The sequence below is a fragment of the Camarhynchus parvulus genome, chromosome 13 (genome assembly GCF_901933205.1).
Source record: "Camarhynchus parvulus chromosome 13, STF_HiC, whole genome shotgun sequence".
NCBI lineage: Eukaryota > Metazoa > Chordata > Aves > Passeriformes > Thraupidae > Camarhynchus > Camarhynchus parvulus.
Genome location: NC_044583.1, coordinates 18,155,238 through 18,179,629, shown reverse-complemented (window position 1 = coordinate 18,179,629; position 24,392 = coordinate 18,155,238). Strand labels below are relative to the sequence as shown.

Genomic DNA, 24,392 nt, shown 5'->3' with positions numbered 1-24,392 from the left:
GTTTAATTTTTCACACTAGCTTGTGGCAATGGTCCTTGGTTTCCTTCTGTCCTCGCTCTCAGCTCTGGGGGGTCAGGGCTTTGGCAGTGGCTGGCCCTGGTGTGTGGGCAGTGCAGGGGTGGCAGGGATCTGGCTGGCAGGAGTAGCCTCTGGGGTACCTGGCCTCTGGGGCACTGAGGTGCCAGGCCAATCTTGCTCTGCCAGGGTTTTGATATGATGGTGCGAGTGTTGTTTGGGCTGATGTGGTCTTGAAAACATCATGCTCTTCTCAGGACGTGTTGTTCATTATGGAATTTGTAAGCAGGAGAGAAACTGGGGTTTGCAGACAGGTATAAAACAGATAGCCAGCTCCGCATTGACACAGCCTGTTTTCAGCCTGCTTGAAGCAGATATTTCCAGGAATGTGCTAGGGGCTCTGGGTGTGGTGTGCAGGAAGTGTTCTGGGGGCACAGGAGGTCCCACTTTGGTGAAAGGATGGTGTTTCTGTCCCTTGGATTCACTGCCTCTGAAGTAACTTAACCCCTGAAATCTCATCTGCTAGGAGAGCAGAGGGGATGGTTTCATGCAAAGAATATGTATGGGAGGAGGAGATTGTACGCATGGGGCCAGGCTGGCCTGGCAAATCTGCTGAACATTATGACATTTGAGCCCAGATAGTTCCATGACTGGTGATATCCACTGAATGTTGGTCGTGCCTGCATAAGAGTCATTGGTGATGGACTCAGGGCTGGCGGGGTCTGCTTTTCCCTTTGCACTAGAGTTGGGTCAGCCTCCTGGTCCTCATAGAGGGGGGTTGAGCCAGGCTGCTGAGCACTGGTGGGCCACAGTCAGAGCCGCATTTGTTTTGGTGCCAAAGTCCTTGCAGCAGCATGGGCCTTCTATTCAGTCTTCACACCACTGGTGCTCCTCACCCTGCTCTTTTGTGGCTGTCCACAAACACCTGGAGCCATGAGGAACTTTTGAGCTCTGAGGATTGCCATTTTAAGTAACTTTCAGATTGACCATGCTTCTCATAGCGGATATTTTAAAGCGTGTGAGTAGCGCCTCACACATTGCACCTGGAAGAGATCCTATGGAAAAAGTTTTTTCTGTTTTTTCTGTTTTGGGCCCAGGGCAGGGTGTTTGATTTTATTTGTGCGAGTGTCACATAGCAACCTTGAGGAAAGCACATCTCTTCAGACTAGGGATCTGAAGTCACTGTGGCTGGCCAGCATCCAGGGGGCTGATGCAAGCTTGATTCTTGAAACTGTCCAAGTGTTGAAGTCAGCAGCATCTGTATAGTCATTTATCTATTATTAACTAATTAACTGCTGCTTTTTCTGAGTCTAGACAAAGTTAATGTGGCACCACCAGGCATGGGGATACTCATAAACTTTCCAGAAAATGTATGAGTGAAGTTTTGAGAGGTTTGGTGATGGGAGTTGAGGCTGTTTCTCACCTCCCAGACCCAGCCAGTCTAATTTCAGTAGAGACTAGGACCCATTCTTGATGCAGTGCAGTGTTGTGACAACAACAGTGTGGTCTGGTACCTGATCTTCTCCCCACAGGCTTTTGGTTGCAGAGGCGCTGGCACAGCACTGCTCCCCCATTCACTGCCTGGTGCTTGCAGACATCCCCTGCCCACGGATCTGCCATAGAGGGGAAGGTTTCCAGCCATCTCTTGCTGACTACAGGGGTGCAGCAGCTCACCAGCAGTGGCATAGTAGCTGGGACAGGGAAACAGGAGACCCAAGCACCCCTTGCAATTTTGTCAGTATTCTCACAGTCCTGGTAGTAATAAGTAAGTTGTTGAGCCTCTGCTGACTTTGACTTCAAACTGGTGAAAGGTTTTTGAGTTTAGAATAAATACAAATTCAGTAAAACTAGCCAAGAACTTCAGCAGAAGCACACAGGGTAACAGACGCAGTGGGTAGTAAAAGCTTTAGGCTGGGTTACTGCAGAGCACATGGTACTGACAGTCCATGCTGCTGTCACCCACTTCTCTCAGGGCTTTGTAGCAGTCAAAGTTGGCTGCAGTGTCAGGGGTTGTGCTGTGAGATGGCTCTGCCAGTGCACACACTGGTGAGCAGGGTGCTTGTCAGGCCCCTGATGTCATTGCTAGGTTCTAGTTCAGAAAGCAAACTGGAGGGAGGGTTTGCATGTTGGTCACCCAGGTCAGATGGCTTGTTTTTCTGCCAGGAAGTAGAATTGGATTTACAGCAATGTCCTTGCCAGGTGCGGCTGTAATATTTTCCTAGTGGAGCTTCCTGGCAGCAGGATCTGTAGGAACATCTTGCTGACGGTGTTCAAAGCTCTGCGCAAGAGTTGGAATTGCAGCTGGCCTGGAAGAGAAAGCAAGGTTCAGGGTGGCCATGGGTCTTATGACCTGCTGGCAACACAGTGGATTGTGGCAAGCAGGAAAGGGTAGACAAATTTGTCCCATTGTGGTACAGCTCTTGCTGGCATAGTCCTGGCCAGCTGTGGGCCAGGCTCGGCATCGTCTGTTTCAGCACACGCTGAGTACTTGCAAACAATTCCACCATTTAAACCTTCTACCAAAGTCAGAGCAGAGAAAAGGGAAAAAGTCCTTGGAAGAGTCCTTGCCAGCACTTGTAGTGTTTGCATCGCATGTAGGATTCCTGGAGCCAGATGTGTGGTGTATTTTATTATTTTTTAATATTTCCAATTCTTGTGCATGTGAAAGAAGGGTGAGGTGATGCAGGTGCATTCCAGCAGCCCAAGACAGCCTGTTCTGTTACAGACTTGTTCATTCTACTTGCCAGTGCTGCATGGAAAGTCTTGGCCAGCACAGAGCCCTGATTGTGGCCGCTCCCATGGGCCATCCCTGCAGGCTGGGTGGAGACACAGACCGGACAGCGTTGGTGCCTGGGCCGGTATCGGTGCTCGATGCCGGTGCTTGTTGCTGGTGCCGGTGCGTGGTGTCAGCGCTCGTTGCCAGTGCCCGGTGTTGGTGTCAGTGCCCGGTGTCAGTGCTCGTTTCTGATGCCCAGGGCCAGTGTCGGTGCTTGTTGCCAGTGCCCAGGGCCAGTGTCAGTGCCCGGTGTCAGTGCTCATTTCTGATGCCCAGGGCCAGTGTCGGTGCTTGTTGCCAGTGCCCAGGGCCAGTGTCGGTGCTTGTTGCCAGTGCCTAGGGCCAGTGTCAGTGCCCGGTGTCAGTGCTCGTTTCTGATGCCCAGGGCCAGTGTCGGTGCTTGTTGCCAGTGCCCAGGGCCAGTGTCAGTGCCCGGTGTCAGTGCTCGTTTCTGATGCCCAGGGCCAGTGTCGGTGCTCGTTGCCGGTGCCTGGGGTTGATGTCGGTGCCTGGTGCCGGTGCCCGGTGTCGGTGCTCGTTGCCGATGCCCAGGGCCAGTGTCAATGACCAGTGTTGGTGTCAGTGCCCGGGGTCGGTGTCGGTGCCCGGTGTTGGTGGTCGGTGTCGGTGCCCAGGGCCGGTGTCGGTGCCCGGGGTCGGTGCTCGTTGCCGGTGGCCGGGGCCGGTGTCGGTGCCTGGGGTCGGTGCCCGGGGTCGGTGCTCGTTGCCGGTGCCCGGGGCCGGTGTCGGTGCCCGGGGTCGGTGCTCGTCGCCGGTGCCCGGGGCCGGTGCCCGATGTCGGTGCTCGTCGCCGGTGCCCGGGGCCGGTGCCCGATGTCGGTGCTCGTTGCCGGTGCCCAGGGTCGGTGTCAGTGCCCGGGGTCGGTGCTCGTTGCCGGTGCCCGGGGTCGGTGCCGGCACCTGCCGGGCCGGGCGGGGCGGGGCGGGCGCGCCCTGCGCGGGGCCAGGCCCGGCGCCCCCTGGCGGCGGCGGGCGGCGCGGTGGGCGGGGCGGGCGGCGGCCGTCCCGGTGCGGCGGGTGCGGGCTCGGTCTCGCCTTTGTGAGAAGCGGCGCGGAGGCAGAACGGGCGGCGGCGGCGGGTCGGGCCGGACCGGCGGTAACATGTCGTACCAGGGCAAGAAAAACATTCCGCGCATCACGGTGGGTGCGGCGGGCGGGGCAGGGCGGCCCGTGGGGCGGGGGGAAGCTCGGTGCCGGGGTCCGGCGTTGCGGGTCGGAGCGGGGCGGCGGCGGCGTGCAGACAAAGAGCCGCCGCCCGCGCAGGTGTCCCGGCGCTGCTGGTGAACTGTGCTGGGCAGAACCCGCGCCCCCGCGGGCGCAGCGCGGACTGGAGCGTCTGCGGTAGTCGATGCCCGTGCCCGGTGCCGGTGGGATGTTCCCCCGTGCGGGGCCAGCCTCCCGCAGGGCGCTCCCCGTGCTCGGTGCCCCCGCCGAGCAGCTCCTCGGTCTCGCCGTATCAGGTGCGGCGGTGCCGCTGCAGCGCTCCGGGACCCGCCCGGCCCGGCCCGCCCGGGAGAGGCGGCGGCCGGTGGGTTGGCCCTGGAGCTGCGGGAGCCCCGGTGCCAGCGGTGCCCCGCCGTGGCGCTCCCACTGCGGCTCTCCTGCTCTGATCTCTGCCTGGCCGCTCTGCTCCAGGCTCGCCCTGCGGAGGCCGCGGAGGGCTTGCTCCTGGGAAGGCAGTCTGGTCTTTCATCTTGTTGGCTTTTCGCTGGCTTCATTGTAGCTCCTGGTTTTTCTATTGAGGACAGTTCTGGCTCTCTGAAGAAAAAGGAAAAGCAAAGCACTTGACTTCCATTATTCTTTTTAGAAATGTGAGCAAAATGCTCTTAAAGAAGCATTAAGATCTTGACCACTGTAAAGAGAAATTCCTTTGTCAGCCTAGATTCAGATGCTTTCACAAGCAATATTATGACTTTACATATACTGCCTGTTCTGTATCCTTAGACCACAATGGAGACACCCCGACTGCTGCTGCAGGTGGGATTTCTCCCATTCTCTGGGGCTTTTTCTTTATGATATGCCTAATCAATATGCAGGGCTTGTGCCTGCTCCTCTGGGATCCAATGGCAGTTCTCTCCCCTCAGTGGTAACAAAATCTTCCAAGCTGCTTGATTTATCCCTATTAAATCGTTTGCTTTTTTCCTGAAGCTGAAAATGCTACACTTCTGTCACCTGAGCAATGGGCAGGTTGGGCTTTCATGAAGGATGTATTGGAAAACTGGGTATTTGTACTTCCCAACAGCTATTGTTTCAACTGCCTAGTGTGTTTCTGGAGATGCAGAAACAATCCCTTCTGGTTCCTCTTGTACTCAGCAGTGCTGCAGTCAGTATTTGTAGTCGGTTTCTCCCAGTAACATCTGAAAAATCAGAGTTTGCCTATTGTATCTGTTTGCAGCAGTTTCTCATCTTTTCCAGGACAGCCATTTTAGTGGAGAGGCCAGGAGCACGAGTGAGTGGTGCATGTGTTAGTGTGAGATAAATTTCTGTGCTAATTGTTCCCAACGTGAGTTGTAAAAGCCTGGTCAAAAGCTGTATGTGACAGGCAAGACTTTAGTCATTGATGGAAGGCTGGGAGGTACAGGCATGTCTGTCAGTTGCGCCATAGAGGAAACACAGGGAGGGGAGGTTAGCCAAAGCTTTGCCTTTCTCAGTGATGGCTCCATCAGCTTGGTATGGATGTGTTGCTCCTCACTGTCTCGTGTTGTGCACCATGCATCAGAGACCACTAAACATCCTTTTACTTTTTACATGTGTGCTGATTCTAGGGTGCCCAGCTCAGGAGAATAGCAATTTCAGATCTTGTGTGTCTGTTGAGAGACTTTTTATTGGTTCCTTTTTTTTTGGCTGTTTGGAAGGGTGATCAAAATATTTCCCCTCTTGCAGTATGTTTTTCTGCAGGAAGAGAGGTGGAAGACTAAAATCTTGTCCTGATTTTACAAAATACCTGTTAACAGAACTGTTGGTTGAATCAAAATTACTCAGTCTTTGTGCTTTTGTCATAAAATTCTTTCCTAGGCCAGGTAGACTGGAGATCCCATATTTTTTCTTGGTGTGAGCCATGCCCACCCCAATTCCCCTGCTGGAGCCTACAAACATCATCTCTGTGATGTCTCTGCCACCTCTGAAAACAAGGAGGTGTGTATGGTGTTGGCCAGTATGGTGTATCAGGTACACATGGGGAAGAAGGCCTCAGTTACTGACTAGACAGGTTTTGGTGAACTGGTAGCTATCAGTATGTCATTTCTAAGCCACAAACTGTAGGGAATCACAGTGTAGCTGGCAGCTATCTCTCCCTATGACACTAGCCAGGGCTTCTTCCATGCTGTTGTGTGGTGCATTAGTAAGGAGGAACCATAAGCTTCTGATGAAACACTTCTGCAATTAGTGTCTCTGCTTTTACAAGGGAAAAAGCAGTAAAACCATACACCAGCTTCTGTGCTCCCCTAATTATGCCCTTGTGCTTTGTAAACGAGGTGAGCACTGTTCTTGGCTGGGTTCAGCAGCCTTCTGGAAGTGCTGCCTGCCTTTCTTTCTGCAGCATCACTCTGAAGACCACCTGATACTTTGGGATCTCAAAATGACCAGATGATGCTTAAGGGCATCAGGAGCAGAGCATGGGCATGAGGGAATGGATAATGGGTTTGAAAGCTTGATCCCAAATGCAAACAGGCAGAGAGACAGGGGGAGTTCTGCATAAAGGCTTACCAGCATGGAGAGGTGTTGATGGCTGGTGGCGAATCCGGCAGGTTTTGGCAGAGCTGTGCTGGAGGGAAAGCTCCAGGCTTGGCCTCGTAGGCATCTCTTGTGCCTGAAGGCACCAGAAGGCACCACACGGGTGGCAGAGGAGCTGTCACTGGCTGCTTTGGAGGCAGTGTCAGCAGGGCAGGTCAGTGCCAGGGTCAGGCAGGGCTGTGTGCAGCCGCAGCCAGTGCAGCATCTCGTGCTCACGGCTGCTTTGGTGCCCTTTGCCCAAAGGCTGTGCTGGGCACTGGCTGCTCCCTCCCTGGCCAGGCCCCGTGGCTCCTGCTGCAGGAGGGCTTTTCCCTCTGATCAGAGGCTGATGACACAGCCTGACACTGGCTGGTGAGAGCTGTGGTGGGTGTACAGAGGCACAGTGAGCCCTGATATGGGAACAGTGCATTTATTGTGGTCTGGGGCTGCTCTGGTAGCATGCACTTAAGAAGCCTGGCTATTAACTCAGACTCATTTCCTCATAACTGCTTCATTCTCTTCCTTTCTTTCTCTGCCTCTTGTCACCTGGGTGCACTCCTGAACGGTGCCAGAGCCTGTAGGCATGTCATTTGGATTTTCCTTATTCAATTTAGTTGCATTTTTTTCCTTGCAGTCAGTGGGTGGGTGCTGGTGCAGTCCCGTCACTGTCGGGTGGGCACGGTGGGTTCTAGCAGTGCCTGATCTCCTGAATGGATGCCTTGTTTGTGCTTCAGCCACTGTGGATCTCTCAATTTTGTGTACTGACAGTTAGCACTGAGCAGCCCTTCACATCTACCACAGAATGACCTCTTGTGAGTGTGGAGCAGGCATATTTCTTGAGCTCATATTAACACTTTATTCAGTAATTGTCAATGGGGCAGTCTCCTGCACCTGTGCTGCCTCTGCCTGACTCCCTTGGCTTCCTCCAGTCTGATGTGCAGGGAAGGGCAGGCCAGCATCAGTATTTGCTGATGTTCCCGCACTCTAGTGAGAACCAGCTCCAGGAATTCAAGAAAGCAAGTTGGAGAGGGCAAGACAAAAAAAATGGAGGGCTGTTAGTGGATTTGGGCAGGGAGATTTCTTTTGTTATCGTGTCTCTGCTCAGGGCCCTCAGCCCCAAAGCTGAGCATTGCCCAGCATGTGCCCCATGGGCAGAGGCATAGCACAGCTGTGCTCTGGCCCAAGCACCTGGGGCTGCCCAGCCAGTGCACACCAGCTGTCCTTGTGCCCCAACTGCTCCTGAGACCTGGCTGTGGTCAAGATCAGGATCTCTGTGTGCCCATGGAGTGCAGGATGTCGAAAGAGCTGTGCATGGGGGCCTGTGACGTGCCCTTGCTTCCAGGCCCCCCTGGAAGCACAGTTTGGGCACATCTCTGCCCAGTGTGTTAGCTGGGGTCAGGGAAGAAGCGGGGCTGACCCCGGCTCTGCTTGTTGGAGAGGACGGTGAGTGGCAGGAGAACCGGGAGCAGCTCAGCTGAGCTCTTTTCCTGGTGGGAGGAGAGGCTCCTTTGGGCTGTGCTGGCGGGGAGGGTAAGCTGTCCCTTGCCGGGGGTGCCAGCCGTGTGCGGGGCAGCCCGCGGCCGCTCCCCAGCCGTGTGCGGCGGGCTGGGCTGGGCTGGGCTGAGCTGAGCTGCGGCGGGCTGAGCAGCGCGCAGGCATTCCCCTCCTTTCCCCACCCAGTTCCTTTGTCTCCGCTGCGTGTGCATGAGGTTGCTGTAAAAACGCACGCGGGGCTCTGGGCTTTGGCTGCTGCCGGGATGCAGGAGTATTCTTTGCATCCTTCTGTTGACAGAAGGATGCAAATTCCCACTATGATGGCGATACTTCAGAAATGGCCCCAGGGGTGGCGGGTGGAGAGCAAACCCATTTCCCTGCAGAGCAATTAACCATGCCAGAGCGTCACAGGGTGAGGCTGGCATGTGAGCCCTGCTGAAGGCTCTGGTCGGCCTTTGTCCAGGCTCAGATGTGGAAAGGGAGTGTATTTACGTGCCAAAACCTGGGCTGTGGGCAGCAGGGGTAACAGAGAGGAGCGTAAGGTGTGATTAAGAGCTGAAGAGTTGTTGGAGGTGTTTTAAGCAGTCAGGAAGACAACATGTTCTCTGGCACAGCAGTTAGCCTATGTCACCTGGATCCACGGCAGGCATATGTGAGATCAGGTGGTTGTGCAGACTTGTGCAGGTAGAGGTAGGTAGAAGAGCAGGACCTCAGCCTCTGGACAGGGTCTGTTTCCCACAGGGCAGTGCCCATCCTCTCCCATCAGTGTATGCTGGGTTGTCTGGTCCAAAAGTGTGAATGCAGGAAGAGCATAAGGACAGTTCTGATTGGGGTGTTCCTCTGGCATCTGGCTTGTGCTCCTTTGGAGAAGGCTGCTGGCCATTTTGGTCAATAGAAAGGAGAATGGAAGAGGTGGTAAATCATGAGAGTGGAGTGCAGTCCGGTGCCTCCTCGTTTTTTATAGACCTGTGAAATGCCTCAGAAGCATTACCCCAAGCACAGCAGGAGAGTGACAAACTTGCTCTAAATGCTGGCGTGTGGCTCATGCTGGCTACCAAGTAATGTGCATAATGTCCCAGCATAGGAAGCTTTTGACTTCTCTCTATATTTTAGGGAAGGATATTTGCTGTGTCCCCAGTGACTCTCCCCTGTGCTCAGTCTGCCTCGGTGGTGTTTCTGGCAGCCCTTCTCCCACTTAGAAACATCTTTAGGAGTATGACATTTTCAGTCCTTGCTCTTGTAGTGTTGTTTGGAGTGTTGACACAGGTCCAGTGACCTTTCTGCAGCATCAGTGGTTGAGGTGAGCAGTGGGTGAGCACCTGTACAGCGTGCTGAGAATCATAAAATCATAATATATTAAGGGGTCGGAATGGACCTTAAAAGATCCAAACCCCCTCTAGTGGGACACTGCCCACTAGATCAGGTTGCTCAAGGACTTAACCAACCCAGCTTTGAATACCACCAGCATTGAGTCATCCATAACCTCCCTGGGCAACCTGTTCCAGTGTCTAACTACCCTCTCAGTCAAAAGTGAATGAAGCATGTGTGTTATGTGCTACTGACAGCTGCTGTGCTCTTCGCTTTTCAGAGTGATCGTCTCCTTATTAAAGGAGGGCGAATAGTCAATGATGACCAGTCATTCTATGCTGACATTTACGTGGAGGATGGCCTCATAAAGTAAGTATTTTATTTCTATCATCTTCATCTCCTTTTAAACCGGCTTCAGGTTGGGTGGTTATTGGCTTTTTGTGGATGTGGTATGTGCCCAACTTGCCAAGCAGTAAAACCTGATAGCACTCTCTATTCAGAGGCTCAACTCTCTGCAGTGTGTGTAAGCACATATGTGATTGTCTCATGTGTTCTCAGAGGAGCTCCAGCGACTGAATTGCAGTCAGGCTTGTGAGATTGTGATACTGCGTCCATTGTACAGCAAAGTTGTTTCTAATTGCACCAGGAACAAGGTTTATCTTTGACTTCTCTTTTGCCCTGTGTTAACTGTATTAGCATGAATGACCCCACACAAGATCCTGTTTGTTAGTACTTACAAGGATAGTGCTGTGCTGCAAGTCATCTGCATCCTTGAGATTTCCAGGAATTGCAAGGAAACCTCTGGGTTCCCCCAGCTTCTCTGTGTATGTCTCAAAGCTGCAGGAATAGCTCAGTTGTTTAAAGTTTGCCACTCGAACTTGGCAAAGGAATTGTGCTGGGGCCAGCTCCACCCTGGGTGAAGTGAAAGAACCATGATAGTTTATAGCCCTGAGATTTGAAAAGGCATTGCTTGCTCTGTGGTAACAGTTATATATCCAGCCTTACCAGGGTGGTAGATGCTAAATATCCAGCAGCAGATAAATACTTCAAGAAGTGTGATTATATTTTTATCTGGTGGACAAGACCATTTGTGATTGACAAGTGCTTGTACACAGGCAGGGATCAGAGCCAGCTTCTGGTGTTGCTGTGGTGTATGCTTTCTGAGTATTCGTGGGCAAATCACTGAGCCTCATGTACAGCCTGGAGGCCACAGAATTTCACTGCCTTGGGAGTTAAATGCTCTTACAAGTGAATTCTGTGAAGAATACAGTAGGCAATTAAAAACCTTTAGTGATGGATTCATCTCCATAATAGCAGTGGGAAGAGCTGCTGATTTATTGCTGTGAGGACAGTAAAGTGAGCAGTTCTGTCCACAGTTTTTTACACTAGGGAAAAAAAACTGCGAAGTGACTCAGCTTGAATGAAATACAAAAATGGAATTTGTTTCTCATTTTTACCTCCCCAGTGTGCCAAGGAGATCAGAAGTTTTCCACTAAAACCAACTTACCTTTAATCTTGATTTATCAAGGAGCACTGAGAAAGGCTTGATGAAAGTAGGATTTCTGAAGGAAGAGATTTGAAGGCTGAGTTGAACATATGGACACATAAAGGGGTTGAGGGAACAGGGGCTGAAAAAGGGAATGCTGAGGTTCAGGTAACTTGGCCTGCAGGAGGGCTGGACATGTCAAGTTGTGCTGGAACAGGACAGGATCCAGAGCACTGTAGTTGTGTATTAGGTTACTAGCGCATTTTTTCTGGAACTCTCTAGATTTCCTGTTTTCAGAAGACATTTTTAGGTACCTGTGATTTTAGCTGCCTTAACTACAGTGAGGCCCTGCTGATAGCAAAGCTGTTCTTCAGGGTCGCAGAAGAGACAAGGTGAGAGGGGGGCACTGTGCACTTCTTGGGAAGATGTTGGGCCCAGAGCTTGCAGGTTGTGCCATGAGCCCAGCAGGCTGCAGCCAGTCTAGCTGGGCAGTTGCTGGGCTATTTCCCAGCTCCCAGGAGTCCCTTCACTCTTGGGACTTTGTGCTGTGAGCAGCATTGCACGTCCCTGATAAGCCCTGAGCTGGTCTAGCAGCTGTGGCATTACAGTGGAAATCATCTTTATCTGTAAGTAAGCTCAGACTTGATCCTTACTTAAGGTGGGCAGAAGGACGGGAGACAGGAGAGATTAGGGGTGTAGCTCACTTGGAAGCAGGGCTGGTGTTGGGTTTTGTGGGCATGCACCCTGGGTGCGTGTTAGAGCTGCTATGCTGAAATGCGTGCTGCAGCCTGTTTCCTGAGCCTGTATGGGATGAGGTGTCCTAGGCAGGTTCTCACCACACACACTGCAGAGATCACCATCAGACCGTACTCCCCAGCTACCCCAACCCAGTGTGTGCCCCAGGAAGCAGGTGCCATCCAAGTCATCTGCAGAGCAGCTGGACAGATGGCAGCCAGCCCTGAACTAAGCACAGCATAGGTGTAAGCAAGCCAGACAGTCCTGTATGTTGCTGCAGAGTGGAGTGAGCCTGGGTCTGGGAGCAAGACAGAGTGGGGTGTTCCTGCTGGCAGGGAGCTGCCCTGGCAGTCCCTGGCTGAGCTGTTCAGAGGTTAAGTTGTGGCAGGTTTTTCTTTGTGAGAGTATCTTGGTGTGATCTTATCAGGCAGATCGGAGACAACCTGATTGTTCCTGGAGGGGTCAAAACCATAGAAGCCAATGGGAAGATGGTGATCCCTGGAGGAATTGATGTCCACACTCACCTGCAGATGCCATACAAGGGAATGACCTCTGTGGATGATTTCTTCCAAGGAACAAAAGCAGCTCTGGCTGGTGGAACCACCATGATTAGTAAGTGCAGTAGGCATGGCCTGTGCCTGACACCTCCCAGTATTCCTGCAAGATCACCCAGTTCTTTATTTTTTAATGTACTTTTCTCAGTCTTCTGTGTTTTCAAAGGCCATGACAGTGTATTCATATTTTCTGTGATCTCTGTCAATGCAGTCTAGGGAGTAAGGATTGGGATGAATCTTTTGATCCTTAGTAATGATGAAATGATAGGACAGGAGATGTACATAGAACTCCTTGGCCTTGGAGATCCTGTGTTCTGCAGTGCTTGTCTGCAGCCACTCTTGCCTCTGGGAGCCTCAAAAAGGAGCAATGGCATAACTTCTCTGTTAAATAACAGCAGCATGGTGCTCAGATGGCTCTGAGCAAAGGAACAGAGCAGTGTGTTGGCATCCCACACTGCTCAAAAATAAACAGTGCTAACGAAAAAGGAAAGAGAATTCTGAGGTCCTTTCCTGGAGGATGCTGTGTCTGTGCACTGGTTTGAGGTCCAGGTGTTGTCCTGTGCAGTGGTTACAGTTGTGTGCACTGCAGGGTTTCTTGGGATGCAGGAGCAAGTGTTGATCCTTCCAATAAAGGGCTGAGTTTCTTGTCCTCCCGCCACCATTTTTCCTTCCTCTATGCCAAAAAAAAAAAGGTTTGTGAAATGGTCTGTGGCAAAATGTGGAGATTTCATGCTGTGCAATTAAAGGTGCATTAGTGTTGCAGTGTGGCAGGAAGCTGTGTGCTAATGGGGTGGAAGTGGGGATGGGGAAAGACGAGGCTCTTCAGCTTTCAGGCAATTTCTCAGCAGAAGCGTGTAAAAGCCCCTGATCCTATGCCAGAGGCCATTAAACAAAGGCTCTGTGCAGTTCCCTGCCAATAAATGCACTTGAGGAGCCGAGGCATGTTGTGAAGGTGAGCTGCCCTGAAGCTGTTAAAGAGGCCAGCCTGGGGCGGTGAGCTGCCAGGCCACGGTGGGGTGGGAGCCCTTGGCCAGCCCTTGCTCTGCTGTGCCCTGCAGTGGATCACGTGGTGCCAGAGCCGGAGTCCAGCCTGGCCGAGGCGCTGGAGCGGTGGCGGGAGTGGGCTGATGGCAAGGCCTGCTGCGACTACGCCCTGCACGTGGACATCCCTCGCTGGAGCGACCGCGTCCGGCAGGAGCTGCACACCATGGTCCAGGAGAAAGGTTTGTGTCTTGTGGCTCCCTGCCTGGCCTTGGCCAGTCCTGTGCCCGCGCCAGGGAGGGTGAGAGGTGGCTGTGCTGTTGGGTGCCTGCAGGGTTTTGCACAGCTGCCAGCAGGAGCTGTGCCCCACAGGGTGGCTGGTGGGGAGGGTGGCCAGAGCAGGCAGCCTGACCTACCCAGCTCACCTCTCTCTCCTCTCTGCCCTGCCCCAGGTGTTAACTCCTTCATGGTGTATATGGCCTACAAGGATTTGTACCAGATGTCCAACACTGAGGTGAGACCCCCCTGCACCGCAATGGTTGTGTTGATTCAAGGAGCAGTGCCGGGTGACAGCCATGGTGGGCGTGGGGCAGCTCATAAGGCTGATACCTATTGCCCCTGGCCAGTCCTTGCTGCTGCTCACCTCTACCCTGGCTGCCTGTGCAGGGCTGCTCCAGGCTGTGCTGTGGGCTGGCTGGGCTCCTGCACTGCAGGGGGTGGCACAGGTCTAGTGTGGAGACCACCAAGAACATCTGCTGGTGACTCTGTTCTTCAAAGACCTGGTCCCTGCGCAGCCAGAGCTCTGCCTGGCATGGCTGCACTGGGTCCTGCTGCTGCCAGGGCCATGGGTGGAAAGGCCATGAGGGATGCCAGGGCCGTGGGCAGCCTGCTCACTAATAATTTCTTCTTGTCTCTCTTTTAGCTGTATGAGATTTTCAGCTGCCTGGCAGAGCTGGGTGCCATAGCTCAAGTTCATGCAGAAAATGGGGATATAATTGCACAGGTAACTAACTACTTCTGGTATATACTACAAGAACTAAAAACCTGTATCAGGTAGATTTGGTGTGGGGCATTAGTAAAATGGCTCTGAAGCTGGACATCTTGTGCAAGGTGATATCTTTGCTGTTCAGCAGCAATATCAAAGTTAGCAAGATTTTTTGTTGTGAATACTGTGTGCATAAGCGAATGTGAAATAGTGCATTAGCAATTACCTAAATGGAAGTGAGTGTCCATCAAGTAGGATATGTTTGCTGTAGCTGCCTTCAGTGAGGAGAGGCAGAGACCTTTGCCTTGCACATAACAAACCAGGAGAGGTAAAGTCCATTGAGAACTGCCTTGGCAAGAGAGATTTTCTACCTGTAAGCAAACAGGTAGCTAATGAAGCTGGGTTTACAAGGCAGATGTTCTGAGGGACGTGGTTGAGTGACCAAGTGGGTAGTGTGTATTGGCCTGCTATGCTGTAATTGGTGCTGGGTGACAGAAGGTCCAAATATTTTCAATTCTCTTTAAGACGCAGAAGAGATTGCTCAGTTAAGTTCTACAACTATTTGTTTTTTTCTCTCTCTTGTTCTTGGGAGTTGAAGGAGCATGAACCAAGAGGTCATTCTTTAAGCATCTTTTCAGACTACAAGAACTAGTTTTTGTTTGGACTTTTTAGAGCTGCAGTGCACAGTTGGATGGCTCCTTCACATGAGAACCGAGTGGTCAGAGGAATTGTACTGGCCAGAGCTTATCTCTATTTTAGCACCTGCCTAATCATAAAATGCCCCAAAATTACTAATTAGTAGCACTTCACAGACCTGGGAACTGGAGAGGATTGGGAGTTTTGTAGCCCTGTTTTGTTGCCACATTGTTCTTGTTTCACTGAAGTTGGTTTAACTCAGTGCCTGCCATCCCATTGCCCCATGTTCCCTCCTTCTCTTTCAAATCCCTTGAGGGTACAGCAGCCTCTCCCCATGCTTGGTGGTCCCACAGGACATAGGGTGTTCATGGTCTTGAGGGAAGGGCTTGACACAGAAGGGATCTGCTTTTTTGTGGTCGATAGTTTCAGTCCTGTAATATCCCTCTGGTCTTTTTATGTCCTAGGAACAAGCCAGGATGTTGGAGATGGGAATAACAGGCCCCGAAGGCCACGTGCTGAGCAGACCTGAGGAGGTAAGATGCAGAGGACAGCTCAGCCTTGCTTCACTGAAGAGTTTTCCCAGTCACAGTAGGGCTCAGTGTGTTCAGTGGGGCCAAGTAAGCATCAGGGCAGGGGAGAGTGCGTGTACATCCAGGAGTATCCATTTTTACAGGCACTGCTGTCTTTTCCATCAGCAGCCCAGGAAAGAGCAAGATGCATGTTTGTGACAGACATTTCTTAGTTGTGCTTGAGTTGCCCAGCAGAGACAGAAGCCCTTGTTCTGAGTCTCACAGAGAGGAATCAATCAACCAAAATGTCTGTATGGCTGTAGCAGTCTTTGAGGCTGCTTTGGGGGCATTTGTCTTATATAGGTGACTCCACAGGTGTGAGAAGCCTAAGAAGAATCTACTGACGTGTTTTAGAATTCACTGTTCACATCTAAGTGCTGACAGATTCCAGCCTTTCCCTCCTTTATGTTTGCTTAGTCTCTAAAGTGTGCTTCAGAGGCAGATGGACGAAGCCATTGTTTGAAGGAGTGGGAGGGAAAGAGAAGGGGAATTCTCTGGTTACAATTCATTGTCAGAACATTAATGAGATTACTTCTAATTTTAGCTTGTATGGATTTTTCTGTTTGGTCCATTAATATAAGTTGAGTCTAATTTTAGATAGGTTCCCTTCACATAACTCCCTGCTGAGAGGTGCTTTGACTTCCCACATCATGTGAAAGAAGAAAACAATAGGAATTTGGTACAGTAGCAAAGTTAAGCAGGGAAGCACAGGGACAGATTTGTACTTCAGGTCCTTCTGAAATAAAATCAGTTGGCTTAAATTAAAAGTATAGGAAGTTGGCTGTGTTTGGGCTAGTAACAACATAAATGGCCTACTGTAATAATAGTACTTACTCTCTTTGAAATACAAGAGTATAAAGCATTTTCCCGTACAAGGAGGAGTCTCAGTGTCAAACACAGTGGCTCAGAGTCCCTCTTATTTTTATGACTCTTAACCTGTTGCCACTAGTTGGCAAGCTGAAGTGCAATTACGGGAAGCTGTGGTTGTGCCCACATTTGAGAACTGTCCTGTTAGCATAAGCAGTGCAGATCTCATCCAAAGCCAATAAAACATTGTTAGGTGTTTGATCTTGAAATGCCATTAAAGTATAAGGCAAGTGAGAACAGTGCAAGGCTGTAGATATTATGCATTCAGCCAAATTCAGATCTCATTGCCTTTGCAAATAAACAGTGTCCTTCTTCCAGAACATACTCTTCCTTGGAAAATGTTAGGTGGAGCACAAATGACCCTGCTACCGCATAAAGCCTGCAGACAGATGGCAAAGCATTAGGAGAGTACTCTGTGGCTCTGTGGGTCTTCTCTGTCCTGGAGGGACCTCAGGGGGGGGTTAAAGGCATGTTCTTCTGTCAGGTGATGGTGGTGGCTTGGTAGGGCAGGATGATGCAGCTCCAGATGGTAACCTGCTCTGAGGGTATACAGTGATGGCTGTTTGCTCCTGTCCACATGTAAAACCTCATCGACTACTACAGCCCTAAGTATGGTGATAAAAAATCACTTTTCACTTAAATTTCTGTTTAAAGAGTCTTTAAGAAGAGAAAAACCTCTTTTCACTGTACAGCAAATAGATCTGCAGAAGTATGAGAGGAGTAGAAGTGCATGTATGTCTGGATGCAGTGCTCTGCTTCTCTGCCCTGGGACATTTCGGCTGGCATGGTCCCAGGCATTGCCCTGGAGGCTGGATAATTGTGTCTTTTTAAGGCTTCTGTTTTGAACTTTCTCAAGCCAACACTTGAAGCCAAATGGAGCAAACACTTGGAGAACTCTGGGGCTGAGCTCAGGCTGAGCACAAGCTGATGTAATGGTCCAAAGATATCCATCCTGGTGGAAATCTACCCTCCACTAACAGCAGGACAGTGAGATGGGGCGGCTGTCAGCAGGCTGGGGCAAGCAGAAACTGCACTACAGGATGGCCAGGCCTCAAACACAAGCTGCCTGCCAGCGTGCAACCCTCTGCACCCTGCCATGGGGGTGACAGGGGACATCTGGTTAAACCTGCTGCAGCTGTAGGACAGCCTGGAGCAGGGGAGTGCTGTGAAAGGGTGGACCTTGCCACTGCCTGGCAGCAGCCTGCAAGCTGGGCTGGGCAGCAGTCCCTGAGCTCCTTGGGCTGTCCTGAGAGCTGGAACCAGGCAGTGGAAAAAACAGCAGATGCAGCTCTGCTGGCCCCTGAGCAGGGTTCAGACAGTGCTCCTGTGCCAGGCATTGTGCTGCTGTAGCCTGCCTTCGGGCCAGGCCCTGGGGAGACAGAAACATCCCCCCTCAGGTCTCCCTGGTGAAACTGCCCTGGCGGAGTCAAGGGTAAAAGCGAGGGCACAGGGTGTGCGCAGCAATCAGAGATGTGTTGGGAGTAACAGGGGCTCATCCCTGCCCAGCCAGTGCTCCTCTGCAGCTGTGTGCCATCCTCTCTTCCAGCTGGAAGCAGAAGCTGTCTTCCGGGCCATCACTATTGCCAGCCAGACCAACTGTCCTCTCTACGTGACTAAAGTGATGAGCAAAAGTGCTGCTGACCTCATCTCACAAGCCCGAAAAAAAGGTGAGTGGCAGCTGAGGCTACACTCAGCCCTGCTGCTGCCACCAGGACGCTGGATTATGTGGTACTCATGTCCTCATGGTTGTTGAGCCAAGATCAGCACTGTGCTTCAAGTGCTGTCTAGTGCTTCCCCTTCTGCTAGGGAGCAGTTAGCTTAGGAGTTTGCCTGACTTGTGAAGGGCAGGGTGACACTGCAGTAGGCCACATGGAGCCACCTCCTCTTGACAGTCAGGTAGCATCAATATGTGGGGCACAGGTAGGAGCAATGTTTTAAACACCACAGTTTGTCTGCAGCTGTGAAGGGCTGGCTCAATGAGGATACTTGTTAAGTGCATGTGGCTTGAGCTGCTGTGTATAGCTCTGGCCTCCCTTTGAAATGCTCGCCCCTTGGAAGTGCTTGGGTGCCTTTTCAGGTGGCCGGGAGCTCAATTTGTCAGTGGTGCTGGAGCACAGAGATGCCCCACAAGTGCAGGCATGTGCACGGCTCTGTTCAGTGGGCTCTGTGCCCCTGCCCCAGGAGGTGTGAAGGGGGATTCTGGTGCATGGAGGATTTGTGCCCTTGAGCAGGAGGACCCTGTGGTGATGGCATGGGTCTGGGTATTCTCAGGACCTTGCAGGCTGTTGGTAGTGCTGTGGAGCAGAGAATGCCACCAGGCTCCACCTAAACACTGTTCTTTCTGTGTCCTTCTGCAGGCATTGTGGTGTTTGGTGAGCCCATCACGGCCAGTCTGGGGACTGATGGAACACACTACTGGAGCAAGAACTGGGCAAAGGCTGCAGCATTTGTGGTCTCTCCTCCACTGAGCCCAGACCCAACCACTCCTGACTACCTTAACTCCCTCCTGGCCAGGTGAGTGACAGCTCTGCTAGGAGAAAGTGGACTCTGGATAGGGAAGAAAGAGGTTAGTCCAGCCTGAACCACTTCAGTGTAGATATGTCATGAACTGAGCAGTGAAATGGCTCTGACTCCAAGCCATGTTGGTTTGTCCTCAAGAGTGGAGGGAGGACATGTTAAGCTTAACATCACTAATGAGAAAAATACCAGTAGTCATGAACCATTTTAAAAGCCCTGAAGAAGACAGAGAAATGAGGACAAGCTAAAACAGACTTGTCAACGGAAGGATTCACCGAGCTGGAGAAGTGGGGAATGGATGCTTGGATTGGGATGCTGCACCAGCATGGAAAGCATTACAGGTTAGACAGGCTGCTAGGGACCCCAGTCAAATACAAAGCAGATATATTCACACACCTATACAGCTGAGCAGTAGCAGAGCCTGCAGAGTGCAGGAGACCTTCAGGAGCAGCTCCTGCACATCTGACTGGGATGGCAGGTTGTTTTTTCATCCTGAAGGCAAGAGGGTAAAGAAAGGATTTTGTGAAAACAAAGACAAACCAAAAAAGCACTTGAGCAATTTGCAATGACCTTTCGCAGTTACACTCCATTCTCTCACTGGCAAGGCCAGCGCAGCAGCTGAGGACACTGAATGTTTCTGCCCTGTCTGTGTGCCATGTGTCCATCCCCCTCCACTCTCAGCCCATGTTTGTACATCAGTTGTGCGTGTGCTGCCTGATCTGTTAGCCAGGGGAATGGCTGACACTGAGAGGGTTGTAAATGGAAATGCCCTTTGAGGTAATGCTGGAAACATCTCTACCAAGATGAACAAGGGATGAGGAGTCACTAAGAGGTATCTCCAGCAGGTCATGTTAGGATAAACTTGGGTTGTGCCAGAGTGGAGATGCTGTGTCTGGGTGTAAGAGAGGTGCCAGTGCATTTACAGTCTGAGTATGCAGCTCACCCTGCATTTTGCATGAGGTGTTCATTTGTCAATGAACAAGAGACACCTCAGTGCATACTGGATGTATTATATAGGTGCAGGTCTTCACAAGTGGCAAGGAAATGTGAGCCCAGCTCCTGAACTGGTTTTCTACTCCTTACCTTCACTTCCAATGTAGCCCAGAACTCAAAGAAGACACAAGCAATTCTTGGTCCCTGCAGCTCATAGGTGTCTGTCCTGACACCTCTGCCGTACCATTTTCTGTGAGGCTGCAGCAGGAGGAGAGACTGTGAGGTTCCAGCTGGGCTGGATGGCTTGTTTGTCTCCAGCAGGAAGCGTGTTATGTCATCATTCTGGGCCTCTGTCTGTACAGTTCATCTGACATACGGCAGAAATGGTCAGAGGAAGGTGGAGATTACCAGTTGATTAGAGCAGATTTGCAGCCTCAAGGAGAGTCACTGTCTGCACTGCTGAGGTGCTGGAGGCCCCTTGCCTCGTGCAGGCAGTGCTGGGAGCTGGCCTGCCTTGGTCTGCTTCCTTTTGCCTGGCAGCAATGACTTTCCAATTGCTGCCTGTCCAGTGTTACCTGAGGACCGAGCAGCAGCTGGATGACTTCAGGGAGCCATGGACAGCTGCTTGCCCTGCCTTGTCTGTGGGCAGCTCATTGGTCTTCCTCTTTCCTAGGAGCAGGATGGGTCAGGGTATCTCATCCGTCCAGGTACCCCTTTGGGCAGAGGGTGACGAGGCCTCAGTGAAGCATTTCTGGGCTTGCTGCAGAGAGCTGCTTCTGGGCAGTCCCAACTCCCTCCATCCCACTGCAGCAGGCTTTCATAGGGTGGGGGAGGACTATGCTAGCCCTCAGCATGCAGGAGCTGGCAGTGCACAATGCAAGGGCTGGCTTGTGCAACTGGGAGACAGCCCTGGAGCAGAGAGGCCTCTTCCTCCCTGTGTAGCAGAAGGGTTCTCTCAAGCAGACCTGACAAACTGCCAGAAATGGAGTCCAGTAGGAGAGGACATCTTCTGGCCTGACACAAAGACCACCATGTTCCCTAGGACCTGAGCTGTTGGCTTTTCTTTTGTACAGGATGCTGTCCATGCTCGGGTGGGTGGCACAGCATGGCAGAGGTCTTTTGCCCCCATGTGACGCAGCTGCCCCAGGGGCTGGGTCAGGTGGAAGTCTTCAGGCTGAGGGACTGTGGAAATGAGGGTGCAGAATAAAAAAAACTGAGCTGGGGGCTGCTTGTGGCCAGAGGAAATCCATATCTATCATGTCTCTGTTGCTGTCTGACTGCAAACGACTGACAGTGGGTTTGTTCCATCCCTCTGCAGTGGTGATCTGCAGGTGTCAGGAAGTGCCCACTGTACCTTCAGCACTGCGCAGAAAGCCATTGGGAAAGACAACTTCACAGCAATCCCAGAAGGAACCAATGGCATAGAGGAACGGATGTCTGTCATCTGGGACAAGGCCGTGGTGAGAGTCCAACCAGGGAAGGGGCAGAGTGGGAAGAGGTGGCTGCCATCTCACACACCCGTGCTACTGCCCCATAGAGCTGGGCACCCAGCTTATTCCCTCTCTGGCTTTGAGAGTCAAATCAAGCTGGGGCAGGAGAGGTGGTTGTTGCAGGCTTGGGGTGAACATCCAGAAGCTGTAACTGTGCCCCCAGTTCTTGGTCTGTCTGGCACTAGCTAGTAAGATCAGCCTCAGAAGCTTGGGCCCAGCCAGCCAGCACCTTGTGTGGGAGTGAGGAAGGTGCTTCCCAGGGCTCTTACTCACCCTTTCCCCACAGATGGACTTAGTTCTCTTTGTATGTGTGCAGGCCACTGGAAAGATGGATGAAAACCAGTTTGTGGCTGTGACAAGCACTAATGCTGCCAAAATCTTCAACCTGTATCCACGAAAAGGGAGAATAGCAGTGGGCTCGGACAGCGATCTGGTTATATGGGATCCTGATGCAGTAAAAATCATCACAGCAAAAACCCATCAGTCTGTAAGTCCTCTGCTCTTCTGTGTGAATGCTGGAGGGTGGCGGGTGAGTAGTTTTGTCGCCTGGCTGCTGGGAGCTTGGTACTGTCTTGCTTGGCTCTGAGGAGGAGGGACTGAGCCCAGGCTCTAGGCAGTGCCTGTTGTGGCTAGGGATTGAAGCCCTAGGCACATGGGGCTTTTTTCCCCCTGCTTGAGTATTCTTCTCCTGACCCTGGCCTATGCAGGTGGAAAGACACACATTTCTCCTTACCTTGGTTCCTCTTCCAGGCGCAAATATTTTTCCTGGCGTTGCCACAGTGCTTTTTTTGTGCCTTACCTCAAGCCTAGGTCCTGCTTTGTCTGCTCTGGGAGTTCTTCCTCACGCTGAGCTTCAAACCAGCAGGTCCTGGTTCATGTTGGGGACTCTGGTGGGCTTTTACTGTGGTGGGCTAGTGAGCTACAGGAGGCCTCTGAGCATACAAGGCTTTAGGGGTGTCTTCTGCCTGCACTGGTGACTCCAGCAGTGAGGTGTGGGGACTGACCCACTCTGAGTGGGCAGGCGGTGCTCTTGTCCCTCCTGACCATCATCCTGGGGTTGCTGCAGGTGGCTGAATACAACATCTTTGAGGGGATGGAGCTCCGTGGGGCCCCACTGGTTGTCATATGCCAGGGGAAGATCATGCTGGAGGATGGCAACCTGCATGTGACCCAGGGGACTGGACGATTCCTGCCCAGCAGCCCTTTCCCTGACTACGTCTACAAGCGCATCAAAGCCAGGAGGAAGGTGAGGAGGTGGGGATGCCAGGAGACAGAGTTGGGTTATTGGTAGCCCAAATTGCTCTTATTAACTGGTTCGTTTTCATTTGCTGTTCTTGCTGGACCCTGTAAGCAGTGCTGCAAATTCCTGGTGTATTTTGAATATACAAAATAACTGAGGCTTGGATAGGGAGCCCTTTGTGTTAGTGATGTGCCGTGGTGGAGACAGATGTTCCTTAAGGTTAGCAGTGATAATGTCTCTCTTCATCCTGTCCTGCTGCAGCAGGAGTCTAGAGGGAAACACTATTTAAAATGAAGAGATTGGCCAAAATCGCCTTCTCCTCCCTGATTTGTGCAGCATAAACCCCATCTGGGGGATGGCCCCTTGCACTGGCTCTGCACTCCTTACAGGGCAGTGGGGCTGTGCCAGGCCTCAGTGCTGCAGGACTGTAGCAATGTGACATCCTTCTGCAGGGGGACTGAGGAGCTGGTGGATGCTGGAGCTTGATGTTCCCTGGACTCAAAAGTGTCATTGTCCTCTTCTCTCTGGTGACAGATGGCAGAGGTGCATGCTGTGCCCCGGGGCTTGTATGACGGACCCGTGTTTGACCTGACCACCACCCCCCAGGGGGGCACCCCTGCGGGGTCAACTAGGGGGTCCCCCACACGTCAGACACCGCCCGTCAGGAATCTCCATCAGTCTGGATTCAGCCTGTCAGGTGAGTACGTGTTGTGGCTGGGCTGGGAGGGGGCAGAGCCGCTGGCTACATGTCCCTGTGCCTGGCCCGGGGCAAGGGGCAGTTAGAGGTGGCCTGCGGCAAGGTAAGCACAAGAGTGGATCATGGCAGAGCAAGATCCCATGTCACTTAAAGGACATGGCTGGAGCTGCACCTTGCAGGAGTAGCCAGGCAGACTGCCTGGAGGCCACTGTGGCCGTGGAGGCCAGCACAGCATCTGATGCTGTTCCTGCTGTGTGGGTCTGTTCACGAAGCATCTGCAGAGACTTTAAAGCCACTGTGGCTCTGAGTTGCTGCTGGAGTTGGAGAGGGAGCAGGTTGCAGTAGATAGCCTCTGGAGGGCCTTGGCAAGACTCCAGGCTGCCTGACTGCTCAGTCTGTGAAGAAGATGCTCTTAAGTTTACTTTCCCCAATCCCTTTGTACTGTCTCATCCTATCCCAGGTACCCAGGTTGATGAAGGCATGCGCTCAGCAAGCAAGCGCATTGTCGCACCCCCGGGAGGCCGCTCCAACATCACCTCCCTGAGCTAAATGTCCCGGCTGAGGAGGAAACAAAACCCCTGTTCAAGCAAAGGAGGAAAAATGGTACATTGGTGTTGAAGAATGAAAAGAAATAAACCTGTTCTGAAGAATCAATAAGCCTCAAGCCTTATGTTTCACAAATGCTACTTGCTACCTAGCTTTAAAGATGTTGCTTCATTTTGTTTTTGCATAGCCTTAAAGTTCTGTTGTTGTTACTGTTGTGGGTTTGCTTGGGTTGTGTTTTGCTCTTCCTCTCTGTATGCATGCTGCTCGGACAGGTTGCTCGGTTCAATGTTATTGGTGTTGAACGTGTGTGGGATGCCGTGGTGTGGGACAGTGGGAATGGCCCACAGGGCGACCCGGCCAGGCAGGTGAGGGGGCAGGGTCTGGCCGGAGGCAGGATGTCAGATGGGGAGGGCAGGTGCACTGAGCTCGTAGGGAGAGGTGGGTCTGTCACATTCATCTCCTTCATCTCCACCCAATGCTCTGGCGTTTCATCATGAGGCCTGTGGGGGAGCTCGAATCATCTCTGTAACAGCTGTCACAGCACCTTGTGTAAGGAGTTTTACTACTTTGTACACTTTATTAAAAAAAAGTTGTTCCTTCAAACAGCTCATGTTGTCGGTTGGCTCTTCTCTTCCTCGGGCCCCTGCTGCTTGGCAGGGGCAGTGCCCAGCTGCCCTGCAGGGAGCTGGGCTGGGGCAGCAGAGGGGTTTGGGTGGTGTTGGGGCTGGAGGGGGCTGCAGCAACAGGCTGTCGGGGCCGCAGCATGCAGTGCTCGCTGCTACACCTGTCAGGGTGTTGGTGTAGCTTCTCAGGCAAAGGTAAAGGTATTGG

General features: G+C 52.2%; 1 protein-coding gene across 2 annotated transcripts in view; it reads left to right on the top strand.

Moving 5' to 3' along the window:
- Positions 1-24,168, top strand: part of DPYSL3 (dihydropyrimidinase like 3) — a 28,580-nt gene extending 4,412 nt beyond the window's left edge. The window contains exons 1-14 of one of the 2 annotated variants that reach the window (XM_030957267.1): positions 3,801-3,952; positions 9,606-9,694; positions 11,974-12,158; positions 13,159-13,323; positions 13,534-13,595; positions 14,004-14,084; positions 15,167-15,235; positions 17,685-17,805; positions 18,496-18,652; positions 20,907-21,048; positions 21,395-21,565; positions 22,145-22,324; positions 22,853-23,015; positions 23,476-24,168. In XM_030957267.1, the coding sequence (XP_030813127.1) occupies positions 3,914-3,952; positions 9,606-9,694; positions 11,974-12,158; positions 13,159-13,323; positions 13,534-13,595; positions 14,004-14,084; positions 15,167-15,235; positions 17,685-17,805; positions 18,496-18,652; positions 20,907-21,048; positions 21,395-21,565; positions 22,145-22,324; positions 22,853-23,015; positions 23,476-23,564 (1,713 nt within the window). In that variant the 5' untranslated portion in view covers positions 3,801-3,913 and the 3' untranslated portion in view covers positions 23,565-24,168. Of the gene's footprint in view, positions 1-3,800; positions 3,953-9,605; positions 9,695-11,973; positions 12,159-13,158; positions 13,324-13,533; positions 13,596-14,003; positions 14,085-15,166; positions 15,236-17,684; positions 17,806-18,495; positions 18,653-20,906; positions 21,049-21,394; positions 21,566-22,144; positions 22,325-22,852; positions 23,016-23,475 lie in introns of those variants that run through there. The other variant, XM_030957266.1, reaches the window with a different exon arrangement.
- Positions 24,169-24,392: the final 224 nt, after the last annotated feature.